Source organism: Protomyctophum bolini (genome assembly GCF_963924005.1).
Source record: "Protomyctophum bolini genome assembly, chromosome: 7".
NCBI lineage: Eukaryota > Metazoa > Chordata > Actinopteri > Myctophiformes > Myctophidae > Protomyctophum > Protomyctophum bolini.
This window is the reverse complement of record NC_137868.1, coordinates 11,252,973-11,276,239: the sequence shown is the minus strand read 5'-3', so window position 1 is coordinate 11,276,239 and position 23,267 is coordinate 11,252,973. Positions and strand designations below refer to the sequence as shown.

The 23,267-nt window shown below is 40.7% G+C and overlaps 2 protein-coding genes across 6 annotated transcripts; both read right to left on the bottom strand.

The window, feature by feature from the left end:
* Positions 1-2,112: 2,112 nt before the first annotated feature.
* On the bottom strand, positions 2,113-5,801 carry LOC308318556 (acid sphingomyelinase-like phosphodiesterase 3b; the record flags this gene model as incomplete). Its single annotated transcript, XM_080768163.1, has 7 exons — positions 5,743-5,801; positions 4,131-4,228; positions 3,865-4,008; positions 3,332-3,501; positions 3,052-3,232; positions 2,760-2,893; positions 2,113-2,487 (listed from the first exon to the last, which is right to left on the bottom strand). Exons 1-7 carry the CDS (start codon positions 5,784-5,786, stop codon positions 2,113-2,115), a joined length of 1,146 nt encoding a protein of 381 aa, XP_080624289.1. The 5' UTR covers positions 5,787-5,801.
* Positions 5,802-7,070: 1,269 nt separating this feature from the next.
* On the bottom strand, positions 7,071-23,074 carry LOC308319164 (NACHT, LRR and PYD domains-containing protein 3-like). Of its 5 annotated transcripts, XM_080769049.1 has the most exons (14): positions 14,258-14,381; positions 13,738-13,833; positions 13,121-13,207; positions 12,617-12,712; positions 12,317-12,415; positions 12,069-12,150; positions 11,744-11,954; positions 10,121-11,629; positions 9,403-9,874; positions 9,108-9,281; positions 8,832-9,005; positions 8,560-8,733; positions 8,356-8,402; positions 7,071-7,793 (listed from the first exon to the last, which is right to left on the bottom strand). In XM_080769049.1, exons 1-14 carry the CDS (start codon positions 14,287-14,289, stop codon positions 7,231-7,233), a joined length of 3,816 nt encoding a protein of 1,271 aa, XP_080625175.1. In that variant the 5' UTR covers positions 14,290-14,381; the 3' UTR covers positions 7,071-7,230. The 5 variants fall into 5 exon arrangements, with proteins under 5 accessions (XP_080625175.1, XP_080625177.1, XP_080625176.1 ...); XM_080769051.1 differs by lacking the exons at positions 13,121-13,207; positions 13,738-13,833; positions 14,258-14,381 and adding exons at positions 22,377-22,450; positions 23,060-23,074 and having other exon boundaries at positions 12,317-12,418; XM_080769050.1 differs by lacking the exon at positions 12,617-12,712.
* Positions 23,075-23,267: the final 193 nt, after the last annotated feature.

Below are 23,267 nucleotides of genomic sequence, written 5' to 3'. Positions count from 1 at the left end.
GAGCCGTTGTTTCGGCAGGACAGCTCTGGATCTTGACCCCCCTGTCCTGCCCCGTTGGCCTGCATGATATTATTGGTATGGCGGTTGATGTGCGTGACTGACGGAGCGAAACAACGAAGGACGGGCGAGCGTGGACAAAGTTAAAAGCCCCCGAAAAACGCGACCGTCCGCAGCAGTCACAGGCCCGCTGACCCACTTGCACAAGCACCGGGCTCCCCTGCTCCTTCTGCGGCCGAGTCTCGGTGTTTGTTCCGCGGCGACGTACGCTGCTCCACCCGGCGGGTCCCCGAGGCGGCGGAGGGAGAAGCGGGGGCCAGAGTTAACACGACGGGAACATTTTGTGAGGATCTCGGTCGAAACGGGCGACTGTCAACCGTGTGCGAGCCGTCTATGCGCGGTGGGGTTTGTGGCCGTGTTGAGCTCCTCTCTCTTGTTATTGTTGCTCTTCAGACAGCTGCAAACCCATTATGGTCTGATACGCACTGATGTCACCGGAAATTCCGACACGACTTCTCGTCCGGGTAGCTAGCTACGTAAAGCGCTAGGTGGCGCTGTTTGTTCGCTCTTATGTGAGGTCAAATAAGTTAATAGAATAGCAATCTGAGAACCCATCGTCAAAATATAAAGGAAAACCAGTGCCCACTGCCCTCTTTTCCTTTAATTGTCTGACTCGAGAGACTAAGGGATTAGGAATAGTACATGATAGTAGCCCAGTGTCAGCCCAGTTAAAATGTCAGATGTACAAGCTCGTAGTGGCACAAAGAGACAGGCTGTAGAAAGTGATCTGATTTTCTTAAGTAGCTATATATGGTAACTTATGTTTTCTGGGTGACCCAGACTGGATGTTACACAACACACACACACACACACACACACACACACACACACACACACACACAATCTGTCTGTCTGTCAATGTTATATTATTCATTAAAATCTTAGTGTTTTTTTTCCTTTCAATTATTTGGGGGCCCACTTGCAGTATCCGTTGTATGGTCCCCGGCCCACCAGTTGAGAAACAGTCCAACAGCCAGACAGGAACAGTTGTCGCATAGTTGTCTCCTAGGCTAGTGCAGCCAGTCTTGCAGCTTCATTCATTCAAATAATCAATCAACTACTTTATTGTCTGTATGAAAATTGGCTTTGCACCCTGTAATGTGTCTCACTGCATTTCAGACATTTTAATGATGCAGTATCTCTTCCTTTTTTATTAGGCTACCCTTCAACAGAGGTGTGCTGGTTGACAGTATATTAATCTATTTAATGACGCATAACTTAGTTTTATGATCTAAAAAACAGTTTTTCATATCAAATGGTGCATATATGATTATAAATGTGCTGTGCTGGGTGGGCCGACAGATAATAGTGCCCAAATATGGACATTTGATTCGACATGTGTGATATGTGATATCAGTGCGAGAGGGAGAGACTAGAGAGACAGACAGACAGGCGGAGAGAAATGAGCCTATTTTTTTTATATATGTTTATTTTATTTGGAAAAAGCAGTGCAGTATAGAAAGCATTTCTCTCAGACGTAGACAAGGACATACCGGTAAGTGCTTTTCCCAGGTTTTGTTTTTCTCCCCCTCCCCTCGTCCCCCGGTCCCATGTCATCCCCCCTCCAAGTGACTCCATCTCCAAAGTCTCTGTATAGTCCTCGCTTTCTTCAGATGGATTACATTATGGCATCAAGACAACACGTAAACAGGGGCAACAGAGCAACATCACTTCAGAGTGTACAATTCAGAGGGAGAACAATAAAGAAAAAAGAGTGAGATGAGCCTATTTCACCAATCTGAACATGCTGCTATAATGCCATGTCTGTGCGCATCCTCAGCTTGTGGATTATATAGTTGTATTATTATTTGTTTTATTATAAGATAAAAAGCTTTATTCATTCTGCAAACCTGCCTCGTGGTCCATTTCAGACACTTTTAAGGGTTTTTCACTGAAATTGAGCCTATCTACAAACCCACTTGGTAATACTCACATAATAGGCCTACAGTACATTCCAAATTGTAACTCCAATAACTCAGATCAAACAGCACAGCTATATGACAACGTATCAAGTTATTTTGTTAGGCCAGCAGCTATAACAATAAAGCTGTCACACTAATTGAGCCACATCGGACTGAGGACCACAGTGAGGACTGGCAGATGGGTTAAACTAGGCCTAGTTGCAGCTGCCCCAACTGCTATCTCTCTCTCCAGACAATGGTTGTACCTATCAAAGTCCACTTCCCTGGCAGCACACACATGGTCAGTGCGGCATTCAGCGCCACAGTGTGACAGTTCAAAGCTGACAGAGTTGTAATCGTAGTACTTCTGAAGGTAACAGTGGTCCGTAGCCATGCGGTCCAGAACCTGGTGCATGGATGCTGGAGAGCTGTCTGCTACTCTGAAGCTCTCGGTCAGACGGTATTCCTTCTCCCACCGATCCTGTGCCGTGTTGGCATAGGTCAGGTTCAGGAAGTAGGTCACCACATCCTATTTGTCAAACACAGAGACATGTTGTGATTGCAAGCATGATTCTTGTCTAGACAGATTAAAATGAGCTCTTTAGTAAAAGGATAAAATAAAATAAAGTTACACTTGCACAGTAAAACCCGATCTTAATTTAACCCAGAGAGTGTAACAATGGACTCGAAATCGAACCTGGTCCATTTTTACACTCAGAGTTAAATGAACACAGATTTATATTCTGTACATACAACCACATGAGAAAAATACAAATAGTGTTCGAATTAGTCTTCTCTTACTTGGACTAGGAGTGTTTGGGTGTCATATTCAAATACACGGATTCCAGGGTTATTAGCTCCACCAACGACTCCTGGTAACGTGGTCTTCCACGGCGTCACCCCTGGGCTAATGAACATTGTACTGATGGGGGAGCCTGGAGGAATTTAAAGGAATTTAATACTAAAAGACTTCACTTCAGAGGTCGAGATGTGACAAATGAGAAATGCTCATTACAACGGACATGCATATCAGAACACGCTTCACCATTACTTAATCAATTGTTCTTGAGGTGAAAGGCATTTTAACGGTTACCGTCTGAGCTGTAGAACATGCGAAAACTGTCCATATGCTGATGGCCGAAGAACTGTCCCTTTATTACTGGATAGTGTTTCACAATAAGGTCCAGGAAGCGTCTGTTGAAATTAGACCTGTACCAAGACTTATTACGCTTCTTCTCAAAGACACCAGGTGGAACGTGGCCTATGATATACACCTACAGTAAGACAAATCAGTGTGGGATTAGATTCATAAACTAAAGAGAAACTGATGTTTGAAAGCTTGTGCTTTCAGTTTGAAGTTATTTATCTTTCACCTTTTCATTTTTGATGGCAGCTTCTGTTAGAACCTGATGGGCCCAGTTGAACTGTTGAGCCGGGTCTTCCGTGTGCTGTGTCACCTTGTTCTGGTCATAGTAAAGGTTAGAGTTTAGCACCAAGATCCTAAAGCCAGGTCGTTTCAGCAGCTTCTCTGTGTAGTACCCCCCTGGAAGTTGTGAAACATGTAAGAATAATGTAATTATGTATATTTCTTTCAGATTTCAGTGATCCTATCATAGAAGTGTTTAAAATGTATGTACCCATACTTTCAAACTGGTGTCCCTATTTCAGGCATGTCATTATATAGGCGAATATTGCAATAATTGCAAATAAAGCCAGTCTACAAGCATACAACACATCGCAACACGTTGTGAGCTTGGTGAATTGGCTATTTATTTTTACCAAACTACACCGTCGTATGATAAAGTACAACACAGGGCTGACATGGTTTAATGTAGTATTTCCAACCAGTTTAATAATAATATTGTGTGTTCTTTTCACATTGAGAGTGTATGGATCCATTGTGTACCTTGGATGAAAGTTCTTTGAGCCTCTGGATCCAGCCAGTCTTCCCACATCTGTGCTATCTGCTCATACATGTAGTTCTGTTCAGCTGGGAGCTGGCTTTTGGGATGGTAGTCATGATTACCCAGAGCTGGGTATACTGTGGTCTCTGACATTTCACGATGAAGAGGATTGGTAACATGACAGCTCATTATTATTCATCTGTCTAATTTGAAAGCGTTAAGCTGCCGAATTGGCCTTTGAGACCTTCCAAGAAATGCAATGACACACCTGGGAACACTTGCTTTATGAGGTGGGTGATGTTGCCAATAATCGAAAGCACTGCCTCTTCTCCCAGATCACTATTTGGAACATGAGGAGTGTCATCTCTATGAAGGTAGAAACATTTATTAAATAAACAATCCCCCACAAATATGTTTTCAGCAACTGTAAATGTCCCCTTTCATTATCATTTTAATAATAAAATGTAATACTTTTTTTTCTTACATTTTTATCCCACGATTTTTGCAACCCATTTTTTCACCCATCTAATAATGTAATCCCGGGCACTACACTTCCTCTGCATACCTGGGGAGGGCAGCAGACTGACCTCATGCTGCCTTCTATGCAAGAGGAGTCCAAGCTGCTTCTTTTCACCTGACAGGGGGAGTTTCCCCGGCCGGACGTAGCGCGTGGAAGGAACACATTATTCCGACCAGTTCCTTTCCCCTCCATCAGGCGCCCCGGCTGGCCAGGGGGAGGTCGTTTAGAGACCAGGATTACTGCATGTTTTTGTGAGGTTCTAGCTGTGAGGCGACAGCACTAGTGACTGTGCCACCGTGCCCCCCATAAGAGTTAATAATTAAGTTAATCTTTTTCCATTACAAACTTTTCTTGTATTGCTAGTTTTACTGCACAACTCTTTGTGTCCGGGGCGAAAGTGGGAACCTCAGTAAAACTGAATTATGGTAATAAAGCACTGATAAGTCCTATCTCTGCAATAGATTTGGCTTCATGAAGAAATGTAGTCTTATCTTCGCAATAAATCCTTTATTAGTTTCCCTAGGCCAGGCATGCATTCCATTGCCAACATCAGCAGTCATAATTTTCCCTATTCTCTTACTATTGAAAAAAATACAAAATGGCCTTTTAAAGCCAGCATGTTTTGTATTGTATTGCATTGTATTGTATGTATTATATGATATGTATTACTGATTAACTGAGTAAAATGGTAAATGGTGCATTTATATAGCGCCTTTATCCAAGATGCTTTACATAGATTGTGCAGTACATTCACCCATTCACACGCACATTCATACACCGATGGCGGCGGAAGCCATGCAAGGCACCAACCAGCACATCAGGAGCAATTAGGGGTTCAGTGTCTTGCTCAAGGACACTTCGACACTAACTCTGGGGGAGCCCGGGTTCGAGCTGGCAACCTTGCGGTTATCATCCGGCCACTCTACCCCTGAGCCACCGCCGCCCCCCTGAGTGATGGACCACAATGGGGCAAACCATTTATTGATTCAATCAATCAATAAACCTGGGCCAGAAACATATCAGCGTGATTTTAGAAATGGATTGGATGCTTTCAGAGGTATATTATCCTGGAAAGTGAGTGCGAAGTAGTAAAGTCAACGAGATAACAGAATAATAATAACAATACTATAATAAGTACACTTTATGGGTACTGCTTAAAGTGTACTTGTTGTAAAGTGTAAGTTCTTTGTACTTCAATAGCAACAACACTTAACTATTACAGTACAAAAACTACCTCACCCATTAATACTACCATGTAGTACTGTATAATATTTCAAGCAACTACTGTACAAAGCAATACAATAATGTAAGAATACATTTGTCAGATGCCATGTTTCATAATGTGCTAAGGTTCCAGTACCCGGTCCAGATGATAAAGTCGGGGTGTGGTAGGATGTCCTTCATGGCATTCACTGAGGAGTTGATGAGATCCCATGGTGCATCACAGAGATAGTCTCCAAACTTCCCAGGATTGGCTGCAGGACGAATCCCACTGGACGCGCACACAAGTTTGGGGTTGTCTGTAAGAGTGTAACTGGGATCCCAGTGTAGATCTGTGATGTGCCAAAACTTCCCTGAAATTAATAAACACAATTATGATCGCATCATTTAATGTTGCATGACAAATACACCCAGGTCAGGTGCATGAATTAAATGAATCAGTTAATTTATTTGTTTTTACGATCCCCCTAGGGTAGCAACTATTCTTCCTGCGTTACACACAAAAACTCACAAACCACATAGGCCTGCATGAATCATCAACAACACATGACATCATACCAAAATAGTACAGTACAGTACAGTTACAGGCAGTTACTCACCAGAGAGTGCAATAACTCCATATTTAAGGAGACAGGAGAGGAGGAACAATCGTCTTTCCATCCTAGCTGTGTCTCTGAGGCAAACAGCAGCTGTTTAGCTCATCTTTCAGTTACAACCGATGGAGTGTATTTAAAGTGAAAGAAAGCTCATGGATGAAATGTTTGGAATGAACAACACCAGATAGCCAAAAGAGCCCCGCCCGTGAGACTCTCCCAGTTATAAAATATAGAGCCTACAATCTACTTGCTGCCACTGATAACTGATAACAGCCACATGGAGGGCTAAAGATTATTTCATAATCTATTTTATCTGTGAATTATTGTTTGATGATTTGGTTAAACAGTGTGATTAATAATTTATAACATACAATGTCTGTAAGGAAATAAAGTACTAAATTATCACAGACATCTTGTAATTGCTTAATATTGTAATGAGCAGAGGATTGCTCAATCAAAGTAGCCATGACAACGGCTATTATAAGGAAACACAATTTATTGTAGCAATACACCCACACAAGCTAAACAACTCAAATAGGAAGAAATAACTAGGAATGTCATGCTGTTATATCAGAACATACTGTAAAGTAAAGTGTAAATGATAAATGGATGACACAAAACGACAGGTATTCAGTATTCACAGCTCTTTATTTTGAATTTAGGGTTATATATATATTTTGTTACCAGTGTTCAGTTGTATCACATGTAGGTATAAAATATAAAACAATACAGAGTATATACAAAACATGAATGCACATGAAGGTGCCAGGGGTCAGAGTGCGAGGGCTTAAAATGCAGTTATTTTAGGGTGCATTCAGAAATTCACTGGTTCATTCAGTGCACTAGGTGCGCTGTCGTTCGAAAATCGAGTGTGCTGCGCCATACTGTGCCCCGGGTAGGCTATGCCGAGTGCCCGACCCCACTGACCGACTCTACTCAAAAGTTGTGGTTGTCCATTGTCCACTTTGTCCAGTGTGCGTACATCACTGCGGTGTCTCGAGGGCCCCTGTGGCAAAATTGGTCCATTGACATTAAAGAGAGGATGGCTTTTCTACTGGACAAATGGATACTGCGGAGTCATCATCCCAAAGCCTAAATGCGGCATATACGGGCGCCTCAAACTTTGTTTGAAATGTGTGCAAATGGGTCAGCGTGTTTGATGTGACGCTGTAGAAAGACAGGATACCTGCTGGCCAGTCCAGATACAATCCCAGTCGATTGGAGTACACAGCAGGGACAGGTATGATGGTGTTCTGCCTGTTGTGCCATGCCATGTAGTTGTCATTGGCACAGCGGATGCTCCAAGAATGCTCGTTGCGTCCGAGGAGAGAACGGAATTCCCCTCCTTTTCGGGGAATCCTTTTGTATGCCACCCCTACGTAGGCAGCCAAGTCTCCGGCATGCCTGCTCCACTCTACCTCCCAGTAGTAACGCCCACTCAAGCCCTCTTTACACAGAACCATTGCACAGCTTTCAAATCTCTCGGGATGATCTGGGTGGTCTTGCAGCTCTCCTTTCATCACTTTTTTCAGGTCTTCACTCAGCGTCAGCTCTTTGTGTACGGAATTTGGATCCAAGGTTAGGTCACAAGCAACTGCGGAGGAAGATGATGTTAAAGCCACATGACATAATGGTTGATTTTAGTTAAAAAACTATAATCACAAATAAACTACTGTATGCTTACTATTACAAAAGCTTTATTGTGGCAGTTTTGGGTGCTAGATTATAGTAGCCTGGCATGGCCAGACTAATATCACTGCGTTAGATATTAATTTACAAATAGGCCTATGACAATATTACACACCCTTTATTAAATAGTAATGTGGTCTTTTATGTCGCTTTAGTGATCAGTGACTAATTAAATTCATTCATATTTAAAAAGGTCAACCAAAAAACAGACTTGTGTCACATGCAGTGGCATGACAAATTCTGATCATTACAGATAATTATGAATTTGATCGCCATGTGGTTGTCACTTTCTGAGCAGAATAGGCTATATTGTGCCACTTGATAAATTGATATTATGACCTCCATTTCAACATAAAAGTGTAATTTCATCAACAAATATCACAAAACATTTTGTTAATGGATCTCATTAAAAATAAATTTAAAATGCTCAATTAATTATTACTTATGTAAGTCCTAAAATTACTTACAATTTTTCAGACCAGATTTTAGCCAGCAGTCAGCATCATGGTCAACCCTAAAAGAAATGGCATTTATCAAATAACACAGGTTAATAGGTGTATTATAGAGAAGTCAGAAAACAATTGTACAATGAAATCAACATAAACTGGTTCCAGACAATTCTTTGCATGTGAACACTGCAAAGTGTGACATACACATCATGATGCCTATACCTGAGTTTCTCAAGTTTGTTCATTGGGTCTTCCTTCAGCTCGGATAGCAGCTCGACGCCTGACTGTCCAGGGTGGTTATAACTTAGATCAAGTTCCTTCAAATATGAAGGGTTTGACTCTATGGCTGACGCCAGAGCCTTGCAGCCTTCCCTTGTGATGCCACAGAATGGCAATCTACAAAAAGAACACTTTCAGTACGTAGGCTTTGTTTGGAAATTATATACAAATCGTAAAGTGAAATTATGGTGAAAGGAATTCAGAGAAGACAATACCTTAGACACTCCAGTGTGCATTGTGGTTGTGCCAGTCCACCACAAATCACCTTGACACCAAAGTCCAGCAGGTCATTGTCACTCAAATCCAGGACTCTCAATTTTGAGGAATTCAAACTGAGAACTGGGACCAGAGCATCGCAGCATTTTCCACTGATGCTGCAACGATTCAGCCTAGCAAAGATAACATACATTATACATTAACTATGATTTGAATACTTGATGTAGGTTATACTCATAAGTCATAACATGATATACCAGGGAAACTCAAGTCACCTTAGGGACTCCAATTTACAATGTGGGTGCTCCAGTCCAATGCAGAGTTTCCTGATTCCTGACTCCTGGAGGTCATTGTCGCTCAAATCCAGCTCTTTTAACTGTGATGCATTTGAACTGAGGGCCGGGTAAAGTATTTCACAGCATCTTTCTGAGAGATTACAGGCATCCAATCTAAATAAACAGATGGGACAACATGATATATGCATTAAGTATAAGATGTTTAATAAGCAACACTGTCAGCTGCTTATAAAACAAAAATATATAAAGCACGCAAATGTGCAAGTAAACTTACAAAGCTGCGTTCGAGGCTTTGACTACTGGTAGAAGTCTCTGGAGGCCTGCCTCGGATCTGGAGTATTTCTTTAGATCAAAGACCTTCAACTCCACTTCCGAGGCCAGCAGCACAAAGACTAGTGCTGACCACTGTGCAGATGAAAGGTTTTTGTCAGAGAGACCAGAGTTCAAGAAGGCTTGAATCTCCTCCACTAGCGAATGGTCATTAAGTTCACCAAGGCAATGAAACAGGTTGATGCATCTCTCTGCAGAAGGCGTTTCCCTGATCTTCTCCTTAATGTATTCAGTTGTCTCTTGACTGACCCCAAGCTTGCTAATGTGCTGTCTCAATAGGCCTTGCAGGAGATTTTGAGTGGTGTCCACGGAGAAACCAACGAGGAAACGGAGGAAAAGGTCTAAATGCCCCGTGTCACTTCTTAATGCTTGGTCCACAGCACTCTTGTACAGGAGACTTGCTGACGCATGCTCACCTGGTGCGTCCACTGGGCCATGCTCAGCTGGTGCGTCCACTGAGCCATGTCGCTCCCCTGCTGACGCATGCTCACCTGGTGCGTCCACTGAGCCATGTCGCTCCCCTGCTGACGCATGCTCACCTGGTGCGTCCACTGAGCCATGTCGCTCCCCTGCTGACGCATGCTCACCTGGTGCGTCCACTGAGCCATGTCGCTCCCCTGCTGATGCATGCTCACCTGGTGCGTCCACTGGGCCATGCTCACCTGGTGCGTCCACTGAGCCATGTCGCTCCCCTGCTGACGCATGCTCACCTGGTGCGTCCACTGAGCCATGTCGCTCCCCTGCCATCAGATTAACATGGTCCTTGACGAACATGAGGAAGACGTACAAAGCAGCCAGAAACTCTTGAATGCTCAGATGCACAAAGCAATACATTTTCTCCTGGTACAGGCCTTTCTCTTCCCGGAAGATCTGAGTGCACATGCCAGAATATACAGAGGCAGTTTTAACATCAATGCCACAGCCCTTCAGGTCGCTCTCATAGAAAAGCAGTTTGCCTGTTTCCAGTTGTTGATAGGCCAGTTTTGCCAGTAACAGAATGACTTGATCCTTATCTTGCTGAGGGTACTTTTGATCCATCAGTTTCATCTGGAGTATCAAGAAGTGAATGTACATTTGCACCAGTGTCTTGGGCATCTCCCACTTCTTCACTTCGATCACTTTGGTCTCGGACATCTCTCCTATTTTCACTTCAAACACATTCTTTAATGCATCTCCAGTTTTTTCTTTAGCCAAAGTGTTGGGAATGTCACCTTCACCCTCCTCCTTGAGTGCCCTCCATCTCTTCTCATCACGTTGTGATTCTTCACTCATCTTGGCTTCAGTCAGAATGTTCTCCAGGACTGTTGCAGACATCCAACAGAACACTGGTAAGTGGCACATTATGTGCAGGCTCCTAGTTGTCTTAATGTGTGCAACAATTTGGTTGGCCACCGTCTGATCTTCCAGTCTTTTTCTGAAGAATTCCTCTTTCTGAGGGTCTTTGAAACCTCTGACTTCGGTCACCCGGTCGACATACTCAGGAGGGATCTGATTTGCTGCCGCGGGCCGAGATGTTATCCAGATGTGGGCAGAGGGCAGCAGGTTACCTTGAATAAGGTTTGTCAGCAGGGCATCCAAGGTAGTTGGCTGTGTGATGTCACGGCATATCTCATTGTTGCCGAAGTCTAGGGAAAACCTGCTTTCATCCAAACCATCGAAGACAAGTACAACATTGTACTTGCTGAAGTCTACAATGCCCGCTTCTTTGACCTCTACAAAGAAGTGCTGGATGAGTTCTAACAAACTGTACAGTTTGTCTTTCATCAAATTCAGCTCACGAAAAGGAAATGGAAGTATGAGGTCAATGGTAATATTTACCACTCCTTCAGCCCAGTCAAGGATATACTTCTGGGAACAGACCGTTTTCCCAATGCCGGCAATGCCAATTGTCAGAACAATTCTGATTAGTCGTTTGTCTTGTCCTGGCTTGAAGATGTCCTTACTTTTGATCACAGCTTCTTGTATCTTCCATGAAACGGACTCCATCTGTCTAACTTCATGTTCGTTGTTGACTTCGCCACGTCCACTCAGAATGATGTAGAGTTCGGTGTAGATCTTTTTCAATGAATTTGGGTTTCCCTGCTTGGCTATTCCTTCAAAAAGATTCTGGCTCCTCCTCTTTAAGTTGGATTTTAGTTTACTTTGACAGACTGGGAGTTCTCCAAAAAGACCTAAAATTCATGACAGAAACAACAGTTTAAAAATATGTATATTTTGTGTGAATTTGAATGGCATGCCCACAGTGTGTAAAGACCTTTAAAGTCTGAGCCATAAAGATATCATACGTTTCTCCAGCAAGTTGGCAAGCTCCTCTCTGTTAATGGCCCTGAGGATGTGCAAAGTGATCTTTAGTGCCCCGTCTTTGGCAGCTTTTTCATTCCTGTCAGTGTCCTTTGTTTGCTGTTCAACTGGATCTTCTCGGTAATCTGGACTCATAAGCCCCTGGAAGGTCTCGATTTCCTTCTTCATGAAAGCAAAAGCTTCATCCTCAAGCAACTGAAAATGTAAGAAAGTCTATTAATCAAAGCATTTACGAGTTCAATTTCAATCATTTTAATTCTATTCGACAAAGGTTTAAATGAAGATAAATAGAAAACACAAACAATATACCTTAAATATGTGAGAAAGGTCCGTTTGTTCAGTCTGAGATGCATTATTTGTAGTGGCCGATTCTGCACTTTCCAGTGGTTCTCTGAGAGTCGATGTGAGATAAAGACAAAATATTTCAAAATTAAAAAAAAATTAATGGGGATTTGAAACATTGCAAAATACATTTGACTAATACTGTAGTTATCAAAGATGAACAATGAAAAGGATTTCAAGAAGTACATTTTCATTTTTTATATGTTTAGTTTTACCTTTCTGTCTTAAATCGAAGGGGATGATCCATGGACCAGTCACTCTGTAGGCCTACAGAGCCACAGCAGGATGAAGGTGAGTTGGATCTATTTTCTTGGCTACTTTCAGAGATAAAGAGAGCTAAGATTAGTTTAAATGTATGTATTAAAATGTATTGATCACAACAATTACAAACAATTTAGCAGTACAGTACAGTACAGCACCACTCACTTCAGACGGGTATGATTAAATTCAAAACTAAAACCTAGTTAAAGCACAGCACAACTAATTCTCTGCAGTCATGACTTTTTAGTTGTTACCTTTCTTTCTTAAAATTGGGTGGATGATTAATGGACGAGTCACTCTTTTCAGATCCACAGCAGGATGACGGTGATTTTGTTCTCTCCAGTTGGATGCTTTCAAAGATATAAATGTATTACTGAACATAAAGGGATCATCTTCAGCAGTAGAGAGTAAGTAAGTACATTTTTATTTATATAGCACTTCTGACAGAGAAGAGTTCAAGGTTCAAGGTTCAAGGTTAGCTTTATTGTCCCTTGCGGGAAATTGGTTTGCAGCCAGATCATAGTAAAAAGTTTCATACAAAACAGGAAGTCTATACAATCAAGACATTTCCAGTGGTTCTCTGAGAGTCGATGTGAGACAAAGAGACAAAGTATTTCAAAATACAAAGCAAAATTTAAAAAGAATATGGGGATTTGAAACATTGCAAAATACATTTGACTAATACTGTAGTTATCAAAGATGAACAATGAAAAGGATTTCAAGAAGTGCATTTTTATTTTTTATATGTTTAGTTTTACCTTTCTGTCTTAAATCGAAGGGGATGATCCATGGACGAGTCACTCTGTAGGCCTACAGAGCCACAGCAGGATGAAGGTGAGTTGGATCTATTTTTTTCAGAGATAAAGAGAGCTAAGATTAGTTTTAATTTATGTATTAAAATGTATTGATCACAACAATTACAATTTTGAATCTCAAAGCATCGCATCAATTCAGTTTGTGAAATGTAACTAGAAAATGTAACCACAACCACCTCACATCAGCTCATGCAATTGCATCCTACTAAGTGCTACAGTAGCTGCATGCATGCAAGCGGGGCCTGAATTTAGTAGTAGTTTACGCAAAGAAATGACTTATTTTCTATCAATTACACACCCCATGAAGCCTTGAATTCATGGAGATTTGTTTTTGTCACATTCCTGATCCAATACTTTGATGACCGGCGGAGTCTCCAGTATGAAAAGCCACCCAGTCATCAAATAAAATAACTAAAATAACATGCTTCATGGGGTGTGTAATATTGTTGGTAATTTTTGATCTAACTACTCCTTTAAGAATGTGAAATCATTCATAAATTCCTTTTCAGAAACACTGTACAAAGGTTTCTGTTCGATCATACATTCTTATGTTCCTATACCTTTCATTACTCATATCAGGAGGATGACATATGGAAGAGTCACTCATTGAAGGCCCACTGACGGATGGAGGAGAGTTTGATGCCTCCTGCTGGATGCTTTGAATGATAATTAAGTTAAGGTTAAGAACACAAAAAAGACTGAATTACTCATTTGCAATCTGTCAAACTATAAACAATGGTTAGGAGAACTGATATAATTTTTTGAGTGGTGCAACCACTCCTGAGCTATGTGTGTCCCTGGGTCTGTCTGTCTGTAAATATGTGAGAAAGTTCTGTTTGTTCAGTCTGAGATGCATTATTTGTAGTGGCCGATTCTGCACTTTCCAGTGGTTCTCTGAGAGTTGATGTGAGACAAAGAGACAAAATATTTCAAAATATAAAGCAAAATACAAATATATATATATTTTTTTTTATGGGGATTTGAAACAAAATACATTGTACTAATACTGTAGTTATCAAAGATGAACAATGAAAAGGATTTCAAGAAGTGCATTTTCATTTTTTATATGTTTAGTTTTACCTTTCTGTCTTAAATCGAAGGGGATGATCCATGGACCAGTCACTCTGTACAGAGCCACAGCAGGATGAAGGTGAGATGGATCTGAAGGAGAGTTGGCTACTTTCAGAGATAAAGAGAGATAAGATTAGTTTTAATTTATGTATTAAAATGTATTGATCACAACAATTACAAACTATTTTTAATCTCAAAGCATGGCATCAATTCAGTTTGTGAAATGTAACTACAAAATGTAACCACAATTAACCACCTCACATAAGCTCATGCAATTGCATCCTACTAAGTGCTACAGTAGCTGCATGCATGCAAGCGGGCCTGAATTTAGTAAAATAATTACTTATTACTTGCGCAAGCAGAGCGCGCAAGTAATCATTTCGCTTGGTCTCTTCGAAGTGAAGCCAAGTTTTCTTCAACCGTAAGTCTGTGCCTGGTTTGCTGGGACTTGTTACAAGTTACAAGTTACAAGTTACAACATTACGTCATATACACAACATGTACTCTGGTCCCAGTTTCTTTTTCATCACATATCAATGATTCATTTTTCTGTAAAAAAACATGAAGAGATGTGATGTGACAAGCAAGTATGCACTCGGCAGAGTGCAGTTCTAGTTATTATTATTATGACGTATGTGTGATTATTGGATTAATGTGTTGATTAATTGAAAGTAATGTTACCATAAATAATTGTTGTGCAATCACAAATAAAGGCAAACAAGTAAAGAGGTGTTTTTTTGGGGGGGGGGGGGTTAGCTTTTTTATGAGTACTATGTGTGTTAATTTCAGCCAATTACATGAAATCCTCTTTGGAAGGTAATAACACACCTTGTAATATAGAGCGTCTCAGTCCCGCCCCCTTTCATGACGACAAGCCGCCAGGAAGATAATTTCCATTAATTTCCCCCATAGACGTTTCATAAAGTATTTATTTAAAGACCTGTAAGACTCGGACGAAGACAACTCGGATCATGGTGACAAATCATGACAATACACATTTCTTGGGGCCGAACAAATACTTAGAAATAAAATAAAAATAAATGTGTTTATTGTCATGATTTGTCACCATCCGAGTTGTCTCTGCCCGGGCTCTGGACCTGATCTCAATCACAGATTGCTTAAAGACCCAGAACCTCCATCTGCTCACTGAGCTTAAAGACCCAGAACCTCCATCTGCTCACTGAGCTTAAAGACCCAGAACCTCCATCTGCTCACTGAGCTTAAAGACCCAGAACCTCCATCTGCTCACTGAGCTTAAAGACCCAGAACCTCCATCTGCTCACGGAGCTGGATCTTGGTGGTGTAACAATACATAACTATCCACAATCCTAATCCGTGGAGACCAGTGATCCGCAGCCTGGGCGTCTACAATCTCCACTTAGAAGCTTGTTCACCTCCATCAAAGTTAGTATAGCCCTAGCATGGAACTATAGGTGTGACGGTGCATTTCTTTAAATCCTGGCATGCTCTTTTTATCGTTATCTAAATCACCCATCATGTACGTATACATGCACATGATGGTTTTGACTCTTATCTTTCTGTTTCCATTGTCCAGGCATTCTCATGCATGACATATCACAACTATGCAAGGTCTACTGAGACTGTCTCTAGGATGTCTCATCAAGATGTCACAAACTATCGAAGCTACCGTAACCAAACCAAATAGTTTTGGTTTGATAAGGTATAGAACTGGTGGAACTTGATCTCCTCCTATGACCTCAAGTAATACACTGTCCTCTGAAAAGCAAGCAACCTCTAATAACCGTATGACACGCACCCACTCACCTCTGCACCTAAATGGCCCTTTTCTCATGTCATGTAACGTGTGATGAAGCACTATAACTGTACTGATAAGACCCAATTATTGAAACCACAAATATGGAATCTTTTTAAAGGAGCATTCAGTGATTTGGGTGATTGGGAAAACCCCCGCCGGTCCGCCCCGGTAACAATATGTGCACATGCACGCACTACAGTGGGGGGGGGGACATGCGACAGGCCAACAGCACACACACCAAGGCCCGCCCCCGGAAGGCCCCTCTCTATCCTGATTGGATGAAGGCTCGGCCACTAGGCCCACTACCTACAGTTTTTTGACCCCCAGGGCATGGGGACAAGGAGGAACTCCTTATATGGTCAGAAGAACACTCTATAGTAGGGAGGATTATCACAACAAAACAAAATAATAAGTGATATTTGAATGAAGTGAAATCACTGAATATACCTTTAACCCTTTAACCCCCTCTCTCTCTCTCTCTCTCTCTCTCTCTCTCTCTCTTTCATTAGCAGGCAATAGTGCAACACTATCTCTCTCTCTGTTTCTGGCACAACAGCGCCACTTTTGCCCCTACTGGTACTCTAAACATTGGGACATGGGGAGTGACATATAGTCCCATACGGACATTGCTGTTCCTTGGAGTGGTTGCACCACTCAAAAATGTGCAGCACATTATAGTTACTTGCGCAAGCAGAGCGCGCAAGTAATCATTTCGCTTGGTCTCTTCGAAGTGAAGCCAAGTTTTCTTCAACCGTAAGTCTGTGCCTGGTTTGCTGGGACTAGTTACAAGTTACAAGTTACAACATTACGTCATATACACACCATGTACTCTGGTCCCAGTTCTCAACGATGACGTAATGTTGTAACTGGTCCCAGCAAACCAGGCACAAACCTAAGGTTGAAAAAAACTTGGCTTCACTTTTTGGAACCAAGTAACCACAGTATACTGCTAATCAAATTACAACTACATACTCTGTATGTAGTTACTTGCGCAAGCAGAGCGCGCAAGTGGTGTCTTCGAAGTGAAGCCAAGTTTTCTTCAACGGTAAATCTATGCCTGGTTTGCTGGGACTAGTTACAACATTACGTCATCCTTGAGAGAGTACATGGTGTGTATATGACGTAATGTTGTAACTTGTAACTTGTAACTTGTAACATTACGTCATATACACACCATGTACTCTCTCAAGGATGACGTAATGTTGTAACTAGTCCCAGCAAACCAGGCACAGATTTACCATTGAAGAAAACTTGTCTTCACTTTTTGGAACCAAGTAACCACAGTATACTGCTAATCAAATTACAACTACATACTCTGTATGTAGTTACTTGCGCAAGCAGAGCGCGCAAGTAATCGTTTCGCTTGGTGTCTTCGAAGTGAAGACAAGTTTTCTTCAACGGTAAATCTGTGCCTGGTTTGCTGGGACTAGTTACAACATTACGTCATCCTTGAGAGAGTACATGGTGTGTATATGACGTAATGTTGTAACTTGTAACTTGTAACTTGTAACATTACATCGTTTCGCTTGGTGTCTTCGAAGTGAAGCCAAGTTTTCTTCAACGGTAAATCTGTGCCTGGTTTGCTGGGACTAGTTACAACATTACGTCATCCTTGAGAGAGTACATGGTGCGTATATGACGTAATGTTACAAGTTACAAGTTACAACATTACGTCATATACACACCATGTACTCTCTCAAGGATGACGTAATGTTGTAACTAGTCCCAGCAAACCAGGCACAGATTTACCGTTGAAGAAAACTTGTCTTCACTTTTTGGAACCAAGTAACCACAGTATACTGCTAATCAAATTACAACTACATACTCTGTATGTAGTTGTAATGTGATTTTTAATTTGTAAATCTGTGCCTGGTCTGCTGGGAACAGACTACACAGATGACCATATCTCTTACGTCATCACTGAGAGCTAGTCATACATACACACACCATGTACTCTGGTCCCAGTTCTCAACGATGACGTAATGTTGTAACTGGTCCCAGCAAACCAGGCACAGACTTACGGTTGAAAAAAACTTGGCTTCACTTTTTGGAACCAAGTAACCACGGTATACTGCTAATCAAATTACAACTACAGATTTCGGAAGTATTTTAGATCATGTATATTTCAACAAATTTGAAAGTATTATTACAGAAATTGAAGTTAGAGACACATATTACTCTGATCATGATTTAGTATTAATATCACTATAGTACAAAATGAAATACATTTAAAACAATTGACAATTTACAATAAGTAATAAAATAATTATACTGTATAATATATTTTAATTCAGTTTATATACCTTTTCTTTTTCATCACATATCAATGATTCATTTTTCTGTAAAAAAGTAGTTAGGTAGCAAATAGTTACACGTAATGATTATACATTTCAAATGTTCCTTCACAGAGATACTGAGATGTGATACTTTCCAGCGGTCGAAAGTACTTGCGCGCTCTGCTTGCGCACTAGTAGGCCATTTATGGCCTACTAGTGTGCAACAAGCAAGTATGCACTCGGCAGAGTGCAGTTCTAGTTGTAACTAGAACAACTACATACAGTCTGTGCCTGGTTTGCTGGGACTAGTTACAAGTTACAAGTTACAACATTACGTCATATACACACCATGTACTCTCTCAAGGATGACGTAATGTTGTAACTAGTCCCAGCAAACCAGGCACAGATTTACCGTTGAAGAAAACTTGTCTTCACTTTTTGGAACCAAGTAACCACAGTATACTGCTAATCAAATTACAACTACATACTCTGTATGTAGTTGTAACTAGAACAACTACATACAGTCTGTGCCTGGTTTGCTGGGACTAGTTACAAGTTACAAGTTACAACATTACGTCATATACACACCATGTACTCTCTCAAGGATGACGTAATGTTGTAACTAGTCCCAGCAAACCAGGCACAGATTTACCGTTGAAGAAAACTTGTCTTCACTTTTTGGAACCAAGTAACCACAGTATACTGCTAATCAAATTACAACTACATACTCTGTATGTAGTTGTAACTAGAACAACTACATACAGTCTGTGCCTGGTTTGCTGGGACTAGTTACAAGTTACAAGTTACAACATTACGTCATATACACACCATGTACTCTGGTCCCAGTTCACAACGATGACGTAATGTTGTAACTGGTCCCAGCAAACCAGGCACAAACCTACGGTTGAAAAAAACTTGGCTTCACTTTTTGGAACCAAGTAACCACAGTATACTGCTAATCAAATTACATACTCTGTATGTAGTTGTAATGTGATTTGTAATTTGTAAATCTGTGCTTGGTCTGCTGGGACCAGACTACACAGATGACCATATCTCTTACGTCATCACTGAGAGCTAGTCATACATATACACACCGTGTACTCTGGTCCCAGCTCTCAAAGATGACGTAATGTGGTATCTGCTGGGACCAGATTATACAGTGACCATTTCTCTTATGTCATCACTGAGAGCTAGTCATACATATACACACCATGTACTCTGGTCCCAGCTTTCAACGATGACGTAATGTGGTAACTGGTCCCAGCAAACCAGGCACAGACTTACCGTTATATAAAATAAGCCCAATACCAGCATCACAAGACAAGCCCTTACATGGAACCCACAAGGCAAAATAATAATAATAATAATAAAATAATTATACTGTATAATATATTTTAATTCAGTTTATATACCTTTTTTTTCATCACATATCAATGATTCATTTTTCTGTAAAAAAGTAGTTAGGTAGCAAATAGTTACACGTAATTATTATACATTTCAAACGTTCCTTCACAGAGATACTGAGATGTGATACTTTCCAGCGGTCGAAAGTACTTGCGCGCTCTGCTTGCGCACTAGTAGGCCATTTATGGCCTACTAGTGTGCAACAAGCAAGTATGCACTCGGCAGAGTGCAGTTCTAGTTGTAACTAGAACAACTACATACAGTCTGTGCCTGGTTTGCTGGGACTAGTTACAAGTTACAACATTACGTCATATACACACCATGTACTCTGGTCCCAGTTCTCAACGATGACGTAATGTTGTAACTGGTCCCAGCAAACCAGGCACAGACTTACGGTTGAAAAAAACTTGGCTTCACTTTTTGGAACCAAGTAACCACAGTATACTGCTAATCAAATTACAACTACATACTCTGTATGTAGTTGTAATGTGATTTGTAATTACTTGCGCAAGCAGAGCGTGCAAGTAATCATTTCGCTTGGTCTCTTCGAAGTGAAGCCAAGTTTTCTTCAACCGTAAGTCTGTGCCTGGTTTGCTGGGACTAGTTACAAGTTACAACATTACGTCATATACACACCATGTACTCTGGTCCCAGTTCTCAACGATGACGTAATGTTGTAACTGGTCCCAGCAAACCAGGCACAGACTTACGGTTGAAAAAAAATTGGCTTCACTTTTTGGAACCAAGTAACCACAGTATACTGCTAATCAAATTACAACTACATACTCTGTATGTAGTTGTAATGTGATTTGTAATTTGTAAATCTGTGCCTGGTCTGCTGGGACCAGACTACACAGATGACCATATCTCTTACGTCATCACTGAGAGCTAGTCATACATATACACACCATGTACTCTGGTCCCAGTTCTCAACGATGACGTAATGTTGTAACTGGTCCCAGCAAACCAGGCACAGACTTACGGTTGAAAAAAACTTGGCTTCACTTTTTGGAACCAAGTAACCACAGTATACTGCTATACAGTATACTGCTAATCAATGTGATTTGTAATTTGTAAATCTATGCCTGGTCTGCTGGGACCAGACTACACAGATGACCATATCTCTTACGTCATCACTGAGAGCTAGTCATACATATACACACCGTGTACTCTGGTCCCAGCTCTCAACGATGACGTAATGTGGTATCTGGTGGGACCAGATTACACAGATGACCATTTCTCTTACGTCATCACTGAGATACAAATCCAACTACAGATTTCGGAAGTATTTTAGATCATGTATATTCCAACAAATTTGAAAGTATTATTACAGAAATTGAAGTTAGAGACACATATTACTCTGATCATGATTTAGTATTAATATCACTATAGTACAAAATGAAATACATTTAAAACAATTGACAATTTACAATAAGTAATATAATAATTATACTGTATAATATATTTTAATTCAGTTTATATACCTTTTTTTCATCACATATCAATGATTCATTTTTCTGTAAAAAAGTAGTTAGGTAGCAAATAGTTACACGTAATGATTATACATTTCAAACGTTCCTTCACAGAGATACTGAGATGTGATAGTTTCCAGCGGTCGAAAGTACTTGCGCGCTCTGCTTGCGCACTAGTAGGCCATTTATGGCCTACTAGTGTGCAACAAGCAAGTATGCACTCGGCAGAGTGCAGTTCTAGTTTTCTATCAATTACACACCCCATGAAGCCTTGAATTCATGGAGAATTTTGTTTTTGTCACAGCCTAACACATAGACACACACAGGCCAGGGAGGTACTGTACAGTACAGTACAGTACAGTACAGTACAGTACAGTACAGTACAGTACCACTCACTTCAGACGGGTATGATTAAATTCAAAACTAAAACCTAGTTAAAGCACAGTGTGTGTAACTAATTCTCTGCAGTCATGACTTTTTAGTTGTTACCTTTCTTTCTTAAAATTGGGTGGATGATTAATGGACGAGTCACTCTTGTCAGATCCACAGCAGGATGACGGTGATTTTGTTCTCTCCAGTTGGATGCTTTCAAAGATATAAATGTATTACTGAACATAAAGGGATCATCTTCAGCAGTAGATAGTAAGTAAGTACATTTTATTTATATAGCACTTCTCACAGAGAAAACTCACTGTGCTTTACATACAGAGAACAAAAGCAGAAATAAAACAAGGAAGTTCATACAAAACAGGAAGAGGTCTATACAATCTCAAGATAGCAAATAATACAACAAGAAACAAAAACAAGTAAAAAGTAGTGTTTTAAGTTTGATTTTAAAGATGTCCACAGAAGCTGCGGATCTCAAGAGGATAACTTGTCATTATGAGTTCTGGTCTGTAAAACTGTGATTTTTAAATAAACGTTGCACACATGTTTTTTTTTCTCAGATAGTTTCAGGGTGTGTTCAGTTGTTCACACTTCCCACAGTGCCCAGTGTGAACCAACTTGACCCATGCCTCTGTCAGAAGGCTGAGCTTGTTGATGGTTAAAACATCACATGAGCCATAAGGTTAGTGGATGTAGTGTGTGTGTCTCTCACACACACACACACACACACACACACACACTCTCTGAGGTGCCCACAATTGGCCTTTTTTAATGAGCAAATTAAGCTTGCAAGATTCACCGTGGCTACTTACATATTTGATTCAGCTTCATCTTCGACCTGACCATCCATCCTGATCTTTAATGGGCTTTAGGCAGTACAGTACACCTAAAAAACATTTAAAGAATAACACTATTAGTGTGTGGATGTATTATTGGGCTACATAGCAGTTCTGTTAGCAACACGGGAAAAGTACTCAAAAATGTTTACATTTCAATAGGCAATACTGCAATCTAGAAGTCCTCTGTTACGAGTAGAAGTAATCTAAATTTAATCGAGTACAAAAAGTATTGACATCAAAATATACTTAAATTATATACTCATTATACATTATGTATAAACTGTATTAAAATCTTTTGAAAATAGCAGCTCTACAAGCTCACAACAGATCACATTTACAACTAGTTGTGATCTTGTAGATTGGCTATTTTCAAATAGCCAAAATAGGGCTGAAGAGGTTAAACAATGTTTTGTAAGAATAATCCAAATCTATTATATTGGGTATACTATATTTTTGGTTGTTTCAACAATGACTCTACGACTTGTTAAAACGTCTTAATTTGTATGACGTAGGCTATAGCCATCTCCAGCCTGGAGTCGTGGAGAGATGGATCATGGCCCTCACGGGTGTCATAAATCTCCCCAAAAATGTCAGAAGAATTGCACTTTAAGTTAAGCCCACTACTAAAAAGAAGAAAATGCTGAGATATTGCTTACCTTGATTAATCAATCGGCGCGATATCCTAACTTGCGCCCATCGTCCTGCTGCTGCATATGTGTTCATCGAGTGCACAAACAACCTACAGAATTCCCCTGCTGCTGCTGCAAGAGCACTGCAACCAGGATACAGAGCTGCAGATAAACACCTCCTTCAGTGACATACATGTCATCATATCCTCCAGCAGGCAGCAGTACGAGGAGTAAT

Bases quoted from the DNA above. Each gene is read 5' to 3' on its own strand.
- LOC308319164 (XM_080769049.1), bottom strand. From the start codon at position 14,289: ATGGATCATCCCCTTCGATTTAAGACAGAAAG. The intron at 9,875-10,120 runs GTGAGCATGGCC...TGGACGCACCAG, and splicing joins TGGCTCAGTGGACGCACCAG to GTGAGCATGCGTCAGCAAGT. The intron at 8,734-8,831 runs GTATTGTCTTCT...TTCTTTTTGTAG, and splicing joins TGCACACTGGAGTGTCTAAG to ATTGCCATTCTGTGGCATCA.